The following is an 18,609-nucleotide window of genomic DNA, read 5'->3' as shown; positions in this document are numbered from 1 at the left end:
GTTTTGAGAGATAAACTGCAGACTTGGCTAGATCGATTTGGTTGGAGGAACAACCTGCAACTAAATTGAACCAATCATTGAATACTCCTAATTTCAACTAAATTTATAGTCTAATCTCCAATAAATAACAATAGTTTAATCTCCAATAATTATTGAAAATTTATAGCAAACATACACAAATTCTAAAAATATACTAAATTAGTCAATAAATAGTGTAATCTCAAAAAAAAAATAGTTTAATCTCTAATAAGTATTAATCTACAAATTATAAAAATAAATAATTACTAAAAATAAATTTATAAGAAAAATACAATAAATACAATAAAGTAAATATCAAAAGTTAAATAACAGTTGTTTAATCTCCAATAATTATTGATAATTTTCTATTAAATAACAAAATAAAAATAGATTTGTAAATAATTATTGAAAGCACATTTATAAAAAACAATAAATAATTACTAAAAATAAATATATAATGAATATACAATATTATTGTAAAATTATTACTAATAAATATAATTTTGTTGAAAGTTATTTTCTATAATTATTAATTGATATTAGTGAAATTAGTTATTTACAATATTATTTAGTTATTGAAATAATATTGTTATTTAAATTCTTAAAATGTTAATTATTTATTGAATTTAATAATCCATAAAATTATAATTATACTATTATTACATAATTTGTTATTAATTTTTCAAAATGTTAAATTATTATGAATATGAATATTGTGAATTATATTATAATTATTTTTCTACTTTTAAGATTTTTTTTAAATTTATTATATAATTTCGTTATTTTAACCATTTAAAAATTTTCCATGTTAAATATTTAAATAATAATTAAAATATTTAAAATTTTTCATTATTTGAATTTTATTTTTTTTATTGTTATTATGAATATTAAATCTTTTGTTATATTATTTAGCTATTTTAATGTTTTTATTTAATATTTTTAGTTATTGAAATATTTAAATAATATTTATTTTTTAGTGTTAAATTTTTATTATTACAAACTAAACCGAAAATAGACCCAAATTGAGACAACTTGAGTTGGTGGGTTTTCACTAATGGTCAATCGGTTTCACGAGACAAACTACGGACTTGACCGGATCGATTTGGTTGGCGAAACAACTTACAACTATACAAAACCAATCATTGAATACTCCTAATTTCAAATAAATTTATAGTCTTATCTCTAATAAATAACAATAGTTTAATCTCCAATAATTATTGAAAATTTATAGCAAACTTACACAAATTCTGAAAATATACTAAATTAGTCAATAAATAGTGTAATCTCAAAAAATAGTTTTATCTCTAATATGTATTATTCTATAAATTATAAAAATATATAATTACTAAAAAAAATTTATAACAAAAATACAATAAATATGATAAATTAAATTTTAAAAGTTAAATAATAGTTGTTTAATCTCCAATAATTATTGATAATTTTCTATTAAATAACAAAATACAAATATATTTATAAATAATTATTGAAAGCATATTTATAAAAAATAATAAATAATTACTAAAAATAAAATAAATATTAATTATAGTATATATAAATATATAATGAATATACACTATTATTGTAAAATTATTACTAATAAATAAATTATTTTCTATAATTATTAATTGATATAAGTGAAAATAGTTATTTACAATATAATTTAGTTATTGAAATAATATTGTTGTTTAAATTCTTAAAATATTAATTATTTATTGAATTTAAAAATCCATAAAATTATAATTATACTATTATTACATAATTCGTTATTAATTTTGTAAAATATTAAATTATTATTAATATTAATATTATGAATTCTATTATTGTTATTTTAACTATTTAAAATTTTGTCATGTTAAATAATTTGTTATTTAAATAATAATTAAAATATTTAAAAATTTTCATTATTTGAATTTTACTTATTTTAATGTTATTACATAATATTAATTATTTTTTATATTATTTAGATATTTTAATGTTTTTATATAAGATTTTCAGTTATTGAAAAATTAAATAGTTTTATTTTTTAGTGTTAAATTTTTATTATTCGAATAACATTTAAATTGAGTAATTCGTAAAATTATAATTTATATTGTTACTACATAATTTCTTGATGAATTTTGTAAAAATATTGAATTATTAACAATATGAATTTTATTAAATCTATTAATTTTTTGCGTTTTGAATAAATATTTTAAATTTAGTGTATAGTTTCATTATAGCATTTAAATAGTTTTGAATATTTTTAATTGAAACTTTCTTTAGATAGATATAGATAAAAAGTGGGGGAGAGGATAAATAGGAATTAGAGACAATTTAGGAGGAAGTGGGGGAAAGCGGTGCCACTTGGCTAAATATTAGAAAAGTAAATACCTCTTTCTTTATGGTTGTTTGAAATAGTTAAGCATATGAGATTTCTTTATTGGTTTACTGGGTAATTATGTGGAATTAAAAAATTAAAAAATTAAAACAAAAAACAAAAAATTAGGAAGGGCTTTGTAGCAAATAGAGGTATGGTGACGTGGACAGACCAATTTTAATATATACTAGTAGGGACCCGTGCGATGCATGGGAAAATTTGAAAGATTTAATAATTTTAATTTTCATTTAATGTTGATCTATAAAAAATAATTTTGTTATTTTAACTATTTAAAATCTAGTTATGATAAATATTAATTATTTAAATATTTTAATAATCTATAATATATTTAAATTTTTTTGTTATTTTAATTTTATTTATTTAAAGCTTTTACATATTATTAAATATTTGAAAAACATTTAAATTGATAATCTAGAAAAACATAATTTAAATTGTTAGTACATAATTTCATGATATATTTTGTGAAAATATAAAATTATTTTTTATGTTTTTAATAAATATTTTAAAGTTATTATATAATTTTGTTAGAATATTTAAATAATTATTAATTTTTTTAATCCAAAATTTCTTTAGATAGATATAGATAAAAAGTAGGGGAGGGGATAAATAGGAATTAGAGATAATTTAGAAGATAAATAGGAATTATAAATAATTTTGGAGAAAATGGGGGATAGTGGGGGAGGTAGTTTAGGAGAAGAGATTATTTAGGTCATTGGGAAAGTGCATCTCATTGGTTGTTTCAAAAATGACATGGAAATAAAAAATAAATAAAAATTCAAAAAAGGGGACAATTTTATACTTTTTATCGGCATTCTTTGAGACGGTAATGTAAATTAATCTACATTATATCATGGATTAGTCTACACTATCTCATACTTTTTAATTCATGCCTAAATGTTATAAATTAAGTTTGATAATAAATAATCATTGTAGATCAAACATTCTCATCCATGATGGTTGTGTTTGGTACCATTGCAACTTCTACTTGCAACGTTTTAAGTTTATCAATATTGTCCTATCACATTACATCAAATAATCATTTTCACGAAAAAAATAAGCATCAAATTAGGTATTAGCATTTATAGTAGAAACACCAAATTTGCATGGTCTTTGTTTTGTGGCCATTTATTTGAAAAACAATGCTAGTTCATTACTATGTAGACATTTATTGCAAAATTTTATTTGGAAGACTATTTGTTTAATAAGCATTTTCTTGGTTTATGATAGTTAACTGTTTGGGAAAACACCATTTTTAATATTTTCTCAACACCCATATGTTTATTTACTGTTCAGCTTATGTGGCGCCTAATAGTGTCTAATGATGCCTAATTATCAATCAACACCAAATAAATGTTTATCAACCACTTCTCATTTTTCAAGATAAAATGTTTATTAAATAAGTCTATAATACTAAACAACCCCTTGACCTTTACTCAAGAAACAACAATGGTATCAAATGTTGAATTGATAACTCAAAGCATTTGTGACAAAAAAATATATATATTCTCGTCAAATTTGTATTGACCGACCTAAAATGTTGCAAGTAAAAGTAGAAATGGTACCAAACACAACTGGTATGTTCAAACATTCTTATAAAGTTTCATGGTAGATGATCAATTTTTTTTGCTGACAAAGCATCTATACTACAGTACAAAACATTCGTACAACTGTGGTGTGGATTCAATCACACTAATGTGAGGTTCATAAGATCAATCTTCGAAATAAATCATAGAAAAACATGTAAACAATATATAAATCAAATCAAGAAATAAAGAAATTTTAAACATATAATGAAATATAAAAGAAATGTTTAAAAATTGTGAATTAAAAAGCATGTAATGATAAATAAATCCAGAAGTTGGTAATTGGATAAATAAACAATATTATATAACCTATAAAAAATTGTATATCATCATCATCATCCAAACCATTTCCAACTATATGGGGCTTGCTACATGAATTATGCTTGACCATTTTATCCGTTCTAACATGGTATTATTGTCTAAACCACTTTTTACATTTCTATCCATGTCCTTTTTTTCCTGTTCATAATCCTTTTAACCCCTTCAACTTTGCCAGTTTGAGCTTTTCTTACACTGGGATTCCTATGTTTGAATAAAAGAAGAGGATTACACCAAGATGTAGACTTGGCAAAAAGTTGACCCAACTGCAAACCTGACCCAATCCAACCCAACCCAAAAAATAGGGTTAGGGTCTCATATTTAGCTACTTGAATGTGAGAATGACTTGACCCGTCCCAACCCAGAAAAAAAACTGGGTTGGGTTGGGTTGGGTCATGAGTCAACCTGTTGACCCGATTGCTAGGTCTAATTAGGACTATTTATGCATTGTTAGAAGTTTATAGTACTCTTTAATTTTTTTCTATTTAGTCTTTATTCTTTATTGTTTATTCGTTGAATTATTAAATGTTCAAGTTTTTTATTTTATATTTATAATTTTAAGGTTAATTCCTTTAATTTTGGCAATTTTCATGTATTTTTCTTTTTTTTTTTTAAATTTCAGTTATTTTTTGGGATGACCCAAATTGACCCATGGGTCAATCCTAACCCAGACATTTAGGGTTAGGGTATAGAAATTGACTACCCGACCTAAAATCAAACCGAAATATCTTGACCCAACCGAACCCGACCCACCCAACCCAATTGCCAGGTCTACCAAGATGGCAATAAAAACTAAAAACTTTTGTATACATATATACATATATTGGCAAAAATACACACATTTATGCTATATACTAAACAAATTTGATCCTAGTAAGAAAGCCTCTCCTTGCATTTATGCTATATACACTAAAAACTTTTACGACCTTTAGCTTTTAAAACCTGGTATTAGCATTTTACCAAGAAGGATAAAAAAACTTGTCTTAGCATGAAGAGGTTGGATTAATAACCGATGAAGGGAATATAAAAGTAATTAGGGTGATCATGGCCATTTTTAACTTAACAAATAAGGGCTACTAGGGGTGAGCAAATGGGTAGATTTTACTTGGAAAAGAATGGAATTGACCTCGAACCAGTCTTAAATCAACCCTACCCAATCTATTATAGGGTAGGGCCTGGTTCTAAATTCTTGGAACTGACTCCCACCCAGGTCGGTTCCAAGGTCTAGGGGATTACCCAACCCAAACTGACTTGATGAATGGGCCTTGGTTGGCCTTAGTGGAATCGGCCTTGGAACCGAACTTGCTTCAAAATAAACCCATAATCTTTTTAAGAATGTAAAGATTTAAGCCCAAGCACTCATAGTTACAAAAGCCATGGTTTCATTTTAATATTTGTATGTGCATAATAAATAACGTAAAAGTTAATATTTATAAAATTTAAATCATAATGACAAATTTTCAACCATATATTAATATACTATGATATTGTACATATTAAATTACTCAATTTAATCAAGAAAGATAGTATTATAGAATCTACATATTAGATTCTACATCATTATTGAAAATCAAGTTTTTGAAAGACATATTTCATTTTTTTTCTTAAAGGGGAGAGTAAAGAAACCCATAGGTAGACCCTAGAATTAGACTTGGCAAAAAGTTGACCCAACCTGAAAAAACAGGGTTAGGGTCTCATATTTAGTTACCTAGATTTGAGAATGACCCGACTCGGAAAAATTTGGGTTGGGTCATGGGTCAACCCGCTGACTCGATTGTTAGGTCTAATTGGGACTATTTATGCATTGTTAGAAGTTGCCACTCTTTAATTTTTACTATTCCGTCTTTACTTTTTTTTATTTACTCTTTGAATTGTTAAATGTTCAAGTTTGTTTATTTTATTTTTGGAATTTTAAGATTAATTCATTTAATTTTGGCATTTTAATATATATATATATATATTATTTTTTAAAAATTTCAATTATTTTATGGAATGATCCTAATTGACCCATGGGTCAATCATAACCTGAACATTTAGGGTTAGGGTCTAGCACTTGACAACCCAACATGAAATTCAACCCGAAATCTCTTGACCCAACCCGAACTCGACCCACCCAACCCAATTGCCAGGTCTACCTAAAGGTTCTAGTTCTAAAAACCCTACCATAAAACCAAGACGTCGCCCTTGAGCCTAGATGTCGGGCCTGAAAGTAAGCCCAAGCCAAGGCCTGGGATTGAAGTGTTGGGCTGTGATCACGCTTAGGAATAGGGGTGGATTCGAGCTGAGCCGAATAGTACAAGGCTCGAGCTTGGTTCGAGTCCGAACCTTGAGCTCAAGCTCGGCTTGAGTAAAAAATTCATAAGCTCGAGCTCAGCTCGGCTCAAGCTCGATTTTGAGAAAAAATATTTTATAAAAATAAAAAATTATATATAAAATTATTTTTATTTAATATTTAAAAAATTAAGAATTATAATAATAAATAATTATAATATTTTTATTATATATATTATTTTCTATAATTTTATTATATATATTTGAGTGGGTTCGCGAGCCTCACGAGCCAAACTCTAGTAGGTTCGAGCTCGGCTCGTTTAATAATCGAACCTAAGCCGAGCTCTAATAGATTCGAGCTTAACTCGTTTAATAATCGAGCCTAAGCCGAGCTCTAATAGATTCGAGCTTAACTCGTTTAATAATCGATTCTAAGCCGAGCTCTAATAGATTCGAGCTTAACTGTTCATGGGCCGGGCCGGGCTTTTACTCTTCATAAACATGATTTTGTTAGGCTCGAGCTCGGCCCGACCAACGAGCCTATAACATGGGCCCGAGCCCGGCCCTAATAAAAAGTCTGAAGCCCGGGCCCGAGCTCGAAGCCCGACCTAATAGAAGAAAGAACTCACCACCGGTGACTATGTTCGCCGGTGCTGAGTTCGCGTCTGAGAGAGAGAGAGAGAGAGAGGACTCACTACCGTCGCCGCTGGTACCTGTGTTCGCCGCCTCGCCGATGTCTGAGATTTGAAAGAGAATAAGTGAGAAGAGGAACGAGAGAGAGAGAGAAGACTCACTGCCGGTCTGCCGGAGTTGTTGCGCTGATTCTATGGCTGCTTGAGAGTGTGAGGAGGATGTGAAGAGAAGAGAGGTTCGACACTGGGCAATTCGGCTAACAGGAAATGTGGAAAGAGATGAATGAGAAGGGCTAGGATATTAGGGTTTTGGGTTTAGTCTATAGATCGGGCCGAGCTATTTTGGCAAATCATGAGCCCGTTCGAATTTATTGCAGGCCGAACTTTTTGGCCCGAGGTCAAGCCCGCGGGCTCATTTGCGTGTTCAAGCCCGTCCGGGGGCCGAGTGACGGGCCACCCGGCCCATGAACAGGTCTAGGGAGTGGAACTCACCCTTTTATACATGATATGTTGACAATGATCCTGACTCGTGTCCTGACCCGGTAAAGCAGGCTTACCTGTCTTCACAATATAACCGAGAAAGGTTTGGGGCGGGCAGTTATCATCTCCACGGCTCCACCCATAGGAGAAACAAAAGAAGAAAGAGAAGACGAAAAGTAAATCGGCTGAGTCGTAGTTTCGAGAAATTGGTAAGCGGAATCATACGTTTCTATCCATCTTTCTGGGATTTTCTTTTATTTATATAGTTTAGTTTACACATTCGCGTCCATGCAATTTCTTCAATAACCTCTTATGGATTTTCCCCAATAACTGCTCTGATTAGATTCATTTTGAATTACTTATTAACTTTCGATTGTTTCTGTGCAAGTTTGGCATGCACAGTAGGCTCTCTCTTGCAAACTTTTTTTTCCCCCTCTGTGCGATGTTCTTTGCTTTTCTAGGGTTTAATATCGAGTACTTTTCTGTTATCTGTATCTGATTTCTCCGTGTTCTGCTGTATTCAGTTTTTTATTCCCTCTTTTGTTTTATTCATCGTTTCTGATTATGCTAATTATCAGATTTTTCTCGATCTTAAAATGGGATTTTGTGAATGTTGTTAGATTGATGTTGCTTCTTTTGAGTAATTTTGATTGACTAGGCCAATTATTTATAGGGTTCTATAATATGTAAAGTAGATAATATACATTCGATAATGTTTATTTAGTTGTTAGGATTGCAATGTGTTTACGATGCAAGGTTTATCTAAACTGTGAGATATTCTCTTTTCCCTCTTGCACCTGTGGGGATCCTCTTTGATTGCTTCTCTATTAAGACCAGATTACACATCTGTGAAAAAATATTTTGCCTGCTCAGCTCATGCCTATCTCTGTTTAAATCAGTTTTTATCTACCCATAAAGAAAATCTTTCAGTTTTTACTCTGGAATCATATCTCATGGCGTCCAAATTCCGGCAAAATACTTCTTACTCTGCAAATCCTATTGGCCTTACGTTTGTCTTCTCACCCATCCCATATCCATATCCCTCTATTGTGCAAATGCTCCTGGCTTCTGTGTGTCCTCCACAGTTGCCGTGCAATCCTGTAGGTGTTTTACGGCTCAATCAGACGTTGTAGACAGCAACCAGTGTGTTCTGAGCAAACATGGTTGAGGATACTCCAGGAGCAGAAATGGAAGAGCGAGTCGATCTGGATAGTGACAACTACATTGAAGAAATGGATGATGATGTTGAAGAACCGACGGAGGACAGAGTGGATGGAGCTGAGGATGACCGAACAGAAGACGAACAAGAGGCCTCAGAAAACAACAAGAGTGGAAAAGATTCATCCCCTGAAGCTGATGAAGCTCAACATGCCATTGAATCTGTAGGAAATGAAGAGAAGCTCAATCCTTCAATTAGTGAAGATGAAAGGGAGAAGCGTGCAGAGCTTCTTGCCCTCCCTCCACATGGGTCTGAGATTTTTATTGGTGGTCTTCCTAGAGATGTCACAGAAGAAGAATTGAAAGATCAATGTGAATCCGTTGGTGAAGTTGCTGAGGTCATAATTGTAACTTTTAGATCTCTTGATGACCATGAGCATTTTATTTATTGCTACTTTTACGTCTTTGTAATGTTTAGTTTTAATGTAGCAGATAAGATTGATGAAAGACAAGGATAGTGGAGAAAGCAAGGGCTATGCTTTTGTGACCTTTAAGACAAAGGATTTGGCACAAAAGGCTATTGAAGAGTTCCATAATAAAGAATTCAAGGTTCACTCTTCTGTTTATTGTTTTAGTGCTCGGGTTTAGTCAGTACATGCACTCTTCTTTTCCAGTATAACTTCAACTGGGAGTTTCTTCTGCATTTTGTATTTGCAGGGGAGAACGTTGAGGTGTTCTCTGTCTCAAGCTAAGCACAGATTGTTTATTGGAAACATTCCAAAGAGCTGGACAGAAGCTGAACTTAGAAGGGTCATTGAAGAGAATGGTCCTGGAGTTGAAAATATTGAGCTCTTAAAGGTGGAATTTTCTTGTTTAACTGCAAATTGCTAAATACTTGATGCTAAAGAGGGACATCTAGAATCTCTTACTCCATTGGTTCCATGTCTTTTGGTTATTGCAGGACCCACAAAATCCAAACCGTAACCGTGGTTTTGCTTTTGTTGAGTACTACAACAATGCCTGTGCTGATTATGCACGACAGAGAATGTCAAGTGCAACATTTAAGCTGGATGGCAACACCCCCACTGTCAGCTGGGCTGATCCTAAGAGTGCACCTGATTCTTCTGCTGCTGCCCAGGTAAATGCTACAAGAAGAATGAAATGGGTATTGACTGATCTTATCTTATTGGAAGTTGTGAACTATGTGCATAAATCTTGAATTCTTTCTTTTCCTGGTTTTTTCCCTTAGTTTTCTTCTTAAGTGGTTCTATAAGAGACACTTGTAGAGGGATATAACTTCTTCAAGATGTATCAAAAAGGAGTTTATTATAACATTCCTTGACATTTTCTATCTTTTGTGGGGAGACTGATTATGGTTATCTTAGAAATTCTGAGTTGCATCTTTACAAGACAAAGGGGGCCATTGCTTGGTGCAATATTAAAATCTCAGGCTAATTAGTGTGAGAACATGTGCTTGAGTCTCAAAAGCCACTTATGCAGGAAATGCTAACAGTTAGGTCCATATCCAATCCATGCTTCCCAAGAACCTGGATACCTGGGACCAACATAAATAAATGACCCTTTATCTTTGGAAGAAAAGAGTTGGAAAGTGAGGTATATTTAGGGAATAGAGTGACCTTTAGGTATATTTAGCCTAAACATACTGATAACATAGTGCATAAACTGCTGTACTGTTTGAGTTGCTTAGTTGGCATCTAAAAGACTTTACATTCCCCTGATTCCCTAGGTATCCTTTTGATTGTGTTCATGATTGACTCTCACATTTTCTTGTTTAGTAGATATGCCTGGATACTGAAAAAATTTAAGATGTTATTGCATTATGAACTAACAGTGTACTATTGGAATTTCTCAGGTTAAGGCTCTTTATGTTAAAAACTTACCTGACAACACAACACCTGAACAATTGAAGGAATTATTCCAACATCATGGAGAGGTCACAAAAGTTGTCCTGCCACCTGCTAAAGCTGGGCAGAGCAAGCGGGATTTTGGATTTATTCATTTTGCAGAGAGATCAAGTGCATTGAAGGCTGTAAAAGAAACAGAGAAATATGAACTTGATGGTAATGCTTCCAACATGCTATTGATTTTGAGTTTGGATCTGCTGATCACAGCACATTGCTGTCCACATTCATACAGCCGCAGATAGAGAATATTGGTGATATAAAGAACAAGAGATGTTCCCAATGTGCGGCTGGGTGAACATGGCCAGCAATGTGTTGTGGTGAGCAGATCCAAACTCATTGATTTCATACTAAATAAATGAGAGAAATAGAGAATCTTGAATCAGTGAATGAAAGTCATGTGCAGGATATTCTGTCTTTATTCCTTTTCTAGTTCTCTAAAGTTTATTTCCACAAAGTGGGAATAAAAGATTCATCATATTGTAGTTGGTGTAGAACTGTAGATATATAATGATATGGAACAGTCTGTTGTCATCAACACTTGAGATAAATGATCTGCTTAATAAGTACTTGTGTCACTGGGGTGGTGGTTGTGGTGGTAGGTGTGTTGGCACCATTGGACGGTCTGGTTTCACCAATTTCCTTATAGAATGAGCTGATTTTCTGATCCAACGACACATTATTGCATTTGGGTGTGAGGAGAAGCTTAAGCATCCGGATTGTTAATTGGTCTAGGATATGTCAACTTCAATGTTTATGGGCTGTATCAAAAATCTGGGCTTGGGCATCCCTCTTCAATACATAACTGAAAATGGGAACAAGGTCTTTACTGGGGCTGTACACAAGCATTGAGGGAATAAAGCCCAGGAAAGGTATTCATCAAAAATAAATAAATAAAATAAATCCCAGGAAAGGTTCAAACACTCTACTAGTAACAGCATAGCCCGCTCGGGACCTGGGAGTTTTCAGCTGTCTCAAAATAAATAAATAAAGCTCAGGAAAGGTTTCTACGGTCTTTGACTTCTTATCCAACCATGTTTTACAGGCAATGTCTTGGATGTTTCCCTTGCAAAGCCTCAAAATGAAAAGAAATTTGATGCGGCTAATTTGTACAATCCTGGGATTCTCCCAAATTACCTTCCGTATCCTGGTTATGGTTTTGCTGGAAATCTGTATGGAACTCTAGGTGCTGGATATGGTGCTGCAGCCGGATTTCAGCAGGTATGTTAACTGGCTATTTCCTTGATATTGCTTTCTTGTCATTCAATATGCATGACATTGATTTAGTTTCTTTGAGCAGCCAGTCATATATGGTCGGGGGCCCATGCCAGCAGGGATGCAGATGGTGCCAATGGTACTGCCGGATGGTCGACTAGGCTATGTTTTGTAAGTAATGTTCAATTCTCTGGGTTCCATTTAAAGCTCCTGCACTTGTTTCATGGTAATGTTCCTTGTCCTTGCAGACAGCAACCTGGTGCACAGGCTCCCCCACTTCCAACTCGGAGGAATGATCGAAGCAGCAGCTCTGGTGGACCACAAGGACGAGGAGGAAGTGGTGGTAGTGATGGCAACCGTGGCAGGAGATACCGTCCTTACTAGTGGCTGCTCAATAGCAGGTTCTTGTGGTTGGATAAACAGTTACAGGCTTATAGCTAACGGGCAACAAAAAGTGGGAATTGGGCTAAAAACTCCCATTTGTTGTCGCCTTAAATTTTCCATATTTTGTTTAACTTATATTTGGCAGAAGGAATTTTATAGGTACGTTGTGTTTCTCAATTTGTCTCCCAATGGATGGTAAGGTGCCTTATCATCATCCCCCGCTTTATTTTTAGGGTAAATTGTTGAAACTTTCCCTGAAGTTTTTGACCGTTTCTGAAACCTTCCCTGAGTTTGGTAATTGCAATGATCTCCCCTTAAAACCTTCTAACAAGGGCCGCAAAAATGTCTAAAATACTCGTGCAGTTACTATTTTGAGGCTGGTTCTATGAAAAACAATACATTATAAATAACAATAGAAGAGAAGAGAATTTAAAGTTGCAGCTTTACCTGAGTGATTGATATGAAGGTTAAATTTGGAAAATAAATCAATTTTGGAAGGATTTGGGGTAGTGTGAACATATGAAAGAAAATTTGAAAAATAAATATTTTTGTCAAAAGAGAGTCTTATCCCAACTACTAGTCTTTAATAAAATTTGGAAAATAAATATCTTTAATAAAAAAATACTTTTCTTTCTGAAATGCAATTAGGATTGCAACAAAACCTTATCCCAACTACTAGTCTTCTACTACTACTAGTGCATCAAATAATAATGCTAGTCTTAAAGGAGAGTCTACTATTACTAGTGCATCAAACAATATTACTAGCCCTTAAAGATATTCTACTACTACTAGTATATCAAACAATACAGCCACGGCGAGGGTTTACTAGGAATTAGGATTACAATAACTACTACAAAGGGGAGGATACTTGAGTTGAGAGGCTGAGATTGTTGGAGGTGGGAATGCAATTTAGGAAAGATAGAATTAGTTGAGTGCTTTAGCTGTTCAGGAGATTGTAGAATCAATAATAACACTTCACACCAGTCGATATATACGAGGCCCATAACCATTCAAGCTGTGTATTTCATGCATTTTATCACCGGTGTAGAGTTTTATCATTGGTTCTGCAGCCTGCTATATAGTTAAAGCATTCAGTTAATTTGAATTCGCAATTTAGGCTGTTTTTAGTTTGAAAGAGGGATCATTTACGCCAAAACTTAACTTTTTTGTGGGATAAGATGGGTCAGGTCTAGACAGAACTAAACTAACCGATTATGTCAGTTCTGGTTTTGAGGTTGTCCCTGTGGATAATTGGGTCAGAATTGGTTCTTTTGTTCCAAACCGATTCAGACCTGAACCATTTATATAATTAAAAACATACAAGGATCTGATTTTCTTGTAATTTTTGTTAGGTATATATATATATGCATTTTTATCTTTAAGTAAATATTCTCTTTTCTAAGTAGGTGTTTATTAATAAATATTAAGATAAATTATATTGGTTATTTGAAAATTGATGTATATACATTCATATTTTAGTTTTTTGTGTTTTCTTCATATTTTATTTTTTTTTGATTTTTTCACATTTTAGTTATTCCATTATTTTTCAATGGTTGCTAATTGTGTCTCGATATCTCACACTTTATATAAATTATTAAATTATAGTTTTTTATATTTAAATAATTTATTTAGAATTATATAAAACTTGTAATTATTTTTAGTAATATATTTTTAGGATTTATTTGAATTTCCTAACATATTTATGTATATATGATTTGTCATTCCTATAAATACGTATTCAAACCGTATCTCGATATGTCTCTTAAAATTGTCATACACCTTGCGCTTTTGATATTTTGAATCTTACAGCAAACAAACATCACAAAGAAGGAATTTATTAAAGAAATGAAGTTTGTTAATTAACCCGTCACTTTGTTTTGGTACTCAAACGAAGAGTAGAAACCAATCAGACTTGACATTTACGTTTTTCTTATTGAAGTTTACATCTGCACTTCGCAAGGCGTGCCTCATACTACATCTCTACCATGTATTGAAAATATCTTTCAACAACAAATATGGGAAATGTTTTTAATGCATGCTGAGATATGCATGTGGGGCGCTACTTTTCTTTTATCTCTTGAAACTGGATTTCAGATTTCGGATTCTGCAAGTTAAGTGAAAGTTTTTAAAGCTTTTTTTTTCATATTTACATTTTAGCAATTTAGGGGTTAAATGGAAGCAAACGGGATTTCCTACTCACTTTTCCTATCCACTCTTCTATCGTGAATTGCAGCCATACATCTCTATTATGAATTGAGAGATGTGTAGGTGCAGTTCATGGCGGGTAGAGAGCATAGGAAAAGTGAGTAGGAAATCTGGGTTCTAGAGGTGAGTGGTGAGTTAGGTAAGGGGAAATAATGCATTTGAACGACAAAAACCAGCAAGAAAAAAACTCGGTCACTTAAAAACCTCAATGATACTTGTAATATTATAACCCAATAATAAAATAGAGGAGAACGAGACGATTAGGAAGTGATGTTGAGGTTAGTTCCTTAGTGGTGCATGTTATGATGTTCTCCCAAACATCACACCGTTTTTTTTTTTCCTGATGATATGCGATCTGGTGCTCCCTGCTGGTTGACATCTCAGACACCGGATTAAGTAGGTCGCTTGGTTGAGCTACAAGAGAGAAGTAATCCGAATGTCCGGGTTGCTTGACCTGGGGTGGGAACTTTGATGCTTAAGTTAGCGAGATGGTATTTGATTGCAAGAGAGAAAGAAAGCTAGCGTGCTTAGAGACTAAACCGCACGTACCTTATGAGGTTGGAGGTGAGGCCCTTATATAGGTGAGATGGTGTGAGCCTCACGAAACATGTCCAGAATCTCTAGCCCATTTGGTTCGGAGGTGGTTTTAAGCTTAGAGGTGGCGTTGTGATAACCAGCTCTTTCAATGTGGCGTTGTGATCCCGGGGAATTCGGAGGCTACAACCCGCTTAAGGGGGCGGTTGCTTGGCACGTTAGGCAGGTCGCTAACTGGAGTCGGGTTAGATCGATGGAAGCAAGTTGCCTCTTATGCCGACTTGAGGTCTTGCCTGGTTGTTCACAGGTCGGCTTACCAGAGTGGTGCTGAGGTCATCGATGTAGTTGTGAAGTGCTCGAAGTGTTCTTGGGGTTTGCTTACATGGTGCCGAGGTGTTACTTCTGTTGTTCTACAATGCTAAATGTCGTGATATCATTGGAGGACCAAATTATCCCTCATCAATTGCCTCCACTTCCGAGTCTGGTGAGGGAGTAGTCTTAACCTGAGGTGATTTGGTTTGAGTTTCGTCCTCGATCATAGTTCGACCAATGGCTCAGGACCAGGTTGGTCCAGTCAGTTTGACCTAGGCACGAGGTACCGTATTGAGGATGCACGGACACCATGCAACCATTAGGTAGCGCGGACGTAAAAAACACGCTAAATTAATTTCGCCTTGGAATACGAATCGTCGTGTCCTTGTGAACCGTTGGATCCAACTAATCTTAACCATTCATAGTTTGGTCCATCTGTCTATAAATAGGACCCTTAAGGGCCCAATTCACTGGTCTCCAACCTTGGAGTTCTAGTGCATAGTGAGGTTGTGAAGCTCGACGTTGTTGAAGTCATCGGTGTAGTTGGCGAGGTCAGTATTTTCATTCTAGGTGAGTCATTTCCCCCTTGATCTGTTCTTTGCTTTTATCATGTCGGGTCAAGTCCGGGGAAGAGAGGGTGATAACTCTGTATTTTGATGCCTTAAGGGCATCATTTTAGGGGTATTTTAGACCTTAGATTAACTAACCTATACCATTTTCTGGTTAAATTCAATGTTGTGACCTCTGAAGGTCATTGTGTAAATTCTGGGTAAAAACTAGGGAATTTATAAAGTTTTCTATAAATTTTGGGAAGTTAGTGAGAATTCCTTCTGAGAGAGGGGGTGTTTCTGTGAAAAACTGAGCATAGGAGGGTAACTCCTATATGCTAAACCCAGAAAGACGCCCCTCCTACTATATTAGCATACTCCTCTCTCCTTAACAAACCCTAGGGCACCTCCCCACTCATTCTTTTCACCTTTAACAAACCCTAACTGCCCCTAACTGCTAAATCTTCAACCTCTCATACCCTTAGATCTTCACCTTGCAATTTTCACCCACCATTCTAGGGTGCCGTCTCTTTAGTAATTTAACCCTAGGGTGCCACCTAACTTCTAATCTCCACCATTCAATCCTAGGAGCTTAAATCCCAGCCCTCCATACTTATAGGCGGCCTCTCCTTTTCCCTATAGTCGTAGGATCCCTCTAGTTTATTCCTAACCCTCCATTCCTAAACCCTAGGGGCGCCCTTTTTCTGCATAAACCCACTAGTTGCCCCTTTCTTTCTTTCTAATTCCAGTTTTGTCCACCCTTCTCTATAAAAAGGACCCCAAGGGCCCTAGAGAAGGGGTTGGTTAGCCCAGTTCACAAGGCCAAGACTTCTTGAGGGGTTCAAGGGTTACATGAAGGAGGACGCCCAATTCTTGTTAGGAGGGGTTCTTGCAAGCAGTTCGTCCAACCTGCAACTGTTGCCATTGGAGCTGATCCACCATTTTTATTTTGTTTTATTTTCTTTCTTTTTGTTATTCCGTTTTTCTAGCAATTTAATTTTTGGAATTTTCGATTTTGGGTTGGTTTAATTTCTATTTTTCTTTATCTTTTGCAGATCTGAATTCGCCCAGTTCAAGGCTAAGGTGTCTCGAGGGCTGAACGAAGGAGGAACAACTTGCAATTTGTCTTCCTGGAAATCTATCGCCACTAGATCCGAATTTCAACATATTTTATTTATTTACTTGTTAGTTTCAATTTTATTTAATTTCTTGTCTTTTTTCAATTTTGAATATTTTTTCAGCTTTAATAAAGTTTATTTTCTTATTTTCTTTAAATCCCAAATCTGTTTTCTTTTTCTTATTTGTTCGGAACAAAATAATAATTTTTAACCTTGCTTCCCTGAGGATTCGATCCCTTCCTCACCACTAAACTACGTTCTTTATTTAGTTTTGAGGATTTGGAAATTTACAAATTATTAAATTGGTGTCCCGGGTGTTTGACAACGCATTCCGGGTGCACCAAGTTTTTGGCACCGTTGCCGGGGAAGCAACGGATTGAAAATTTTTATTTCTTTGTTTCAGATCTGTTTTCATTATTTTTTTATTTCGTTAGTTTTTTTATCTTTGGAAATAAAACTCTCATAATTCTTCTTTGTTTTCGTAAAACATAGCAGTCGAAGGTGGGGTGCCATAACACTGCTGAACTGTGCACAAAAAAAAAAAAAGAAAAATATTAGGTGGCGATTCAGGTGTGGTCGTCCCAACTTATTTCTGATTTTTCTTTTTATTTTCGAACTTATCCTGGTAGATTAGTGTTTTCGAATATTTGGTTATTTATTTTTATTTTTATTTCTTAATAGATTCAACTTTATTTTTTTAGGATTATTTTTTTTTTCTTTTGTTTCATCTTTAGATCTAATTAGTTATTTAATTGAGTAATTAATTGTTAATTAGGAAATTATTCAAAATTTTGAATTTGAGTTTAAATTTCAAAATTTGAATTTGAATTTGAATTTAAATTTCAAAATTTAAATTTCAAATTTCGAATTAAAAAAATTAATATTTTAATTTTTTTTTTTTGCATTTGCATTCCAACATTTAAGGTTTGATATATTCTAGAGCATGCATCATATAGGATTATTTAATTGCTGAAATCGTCTTGTTTGTTATTAATGTGTTAGGGTTTTTCATTTTTTTAATTGCTCTCTTTGCTGAATTAATTTGTTTTATTATTTTATTTCTGAATTGCATATTAGAGATAACTGTTCATGCATTGTAATTAGTTGCATTTATTTTGTTTATTGTGTTTTTCCGTTAATCCATTTAAGGGCAGTCCAATTTAAATAAGATAAGGTGGGGATTTCATCACCCTTCCTTGGCCCAAAAACCACTACCCTTTCGCGTGCGGTTCACCCTAAACCTTAATTTAAAATTTGGATAGCAAGATCCTTTAGGAGGCCCCACACTTTTGGTTCAAAAGTGTTCTGAATTTTAGGGAAACTTCTAATTACTTTCCATAACCGACGGTTGGTGTCTAAGGAAAGAGGTTAACCGACTAAGCCTAAGCAGGTTTTGTGGTTACTTAATTAGGTCCTTGCGAGGGCAAGGGGAGCCTCCCACATCCCCACCTCTTACCTGGCTAACCAAAGGAAGTGGTGTAATTCCAAGTGAACCTAAGAGGATTCACATTGGTTGAACCACTAGTTTAGGAAA

The 18,609-nt window shown here is 33.6% G+C and overlaps 1 protein-coding gene across 4 annotated transcripts; it reads left to right on the top strand.

The window, feature by feature from the left end:
• Positions 1-7,722: 7,722 nt before the first annotated feature.
• On the top strand, positions 7,723-12,535 carry LIF2 (RNA-binding (RRM/RBD/RNP motifs) family protein). Of its 4 annotated transcripts, none has more exons than XM_010269116.3 (9): positions 7,723-7,888; positions 8,765-9,235; positions 9,330-9,446; positions 9,555-9,695; positions 9,799-9,975; positions 10,711-10,918; positions 11,805-11,980; positions 12,060-12,145; positions 12,223-12,535. In XM_010269116.3, the coding sequence occupies exons 2-9, from the start codon at positions 8,840-8,842 to the stop codon at positions 12,356-12,358; spliced, it is 1,437 nt and encodes a 478-aa protein (XP_010267418.1). In that variant the 5' UTR covers positions 7,723-7,888; positions 8,765-8,839; the 3' UTR covers positions 12,359-12,535. The 4 variants fall into 4 exon arrangements, with proteins under 4 accessions (XP_010267418.1, XP_010267417.1, XP_010267420.1 ...); XM_010269115.3 differs by having other exon boundaries at positions 7,746-7,888; positions 8,517-9,235; XM_010269118.3 differs by having other exon boundaries at positions 7,748-7,888; positions 8,512-9,235; positions 12,064-12,145.
• The last annotated feature ends 6,074 nt before the right edge of the window (positions 12,536-18,609 follow it).

This window comes from Nelumbo nucifera, chromosome 1 (genome assembly GCF_055504915.1).
Source record: "Nelumbo nucifera cultivar China Antique chromosome 1, China Antique-T2T, whole genome shotgun sequence".
In the NCBI taxonomy this organism is placed as follows: Eukaryota; Viridiplantae; Streptophyta; class Magnoliopsida; order Proteales; family Nelumbonaceae; genus Nelumbo; species Nelumbo nucifera.
The sequence above is the reverse complement of the archived record's forward strand: the minus strand, read 5'-3'. Positions and strand labels throughout refer to the sequence as shown.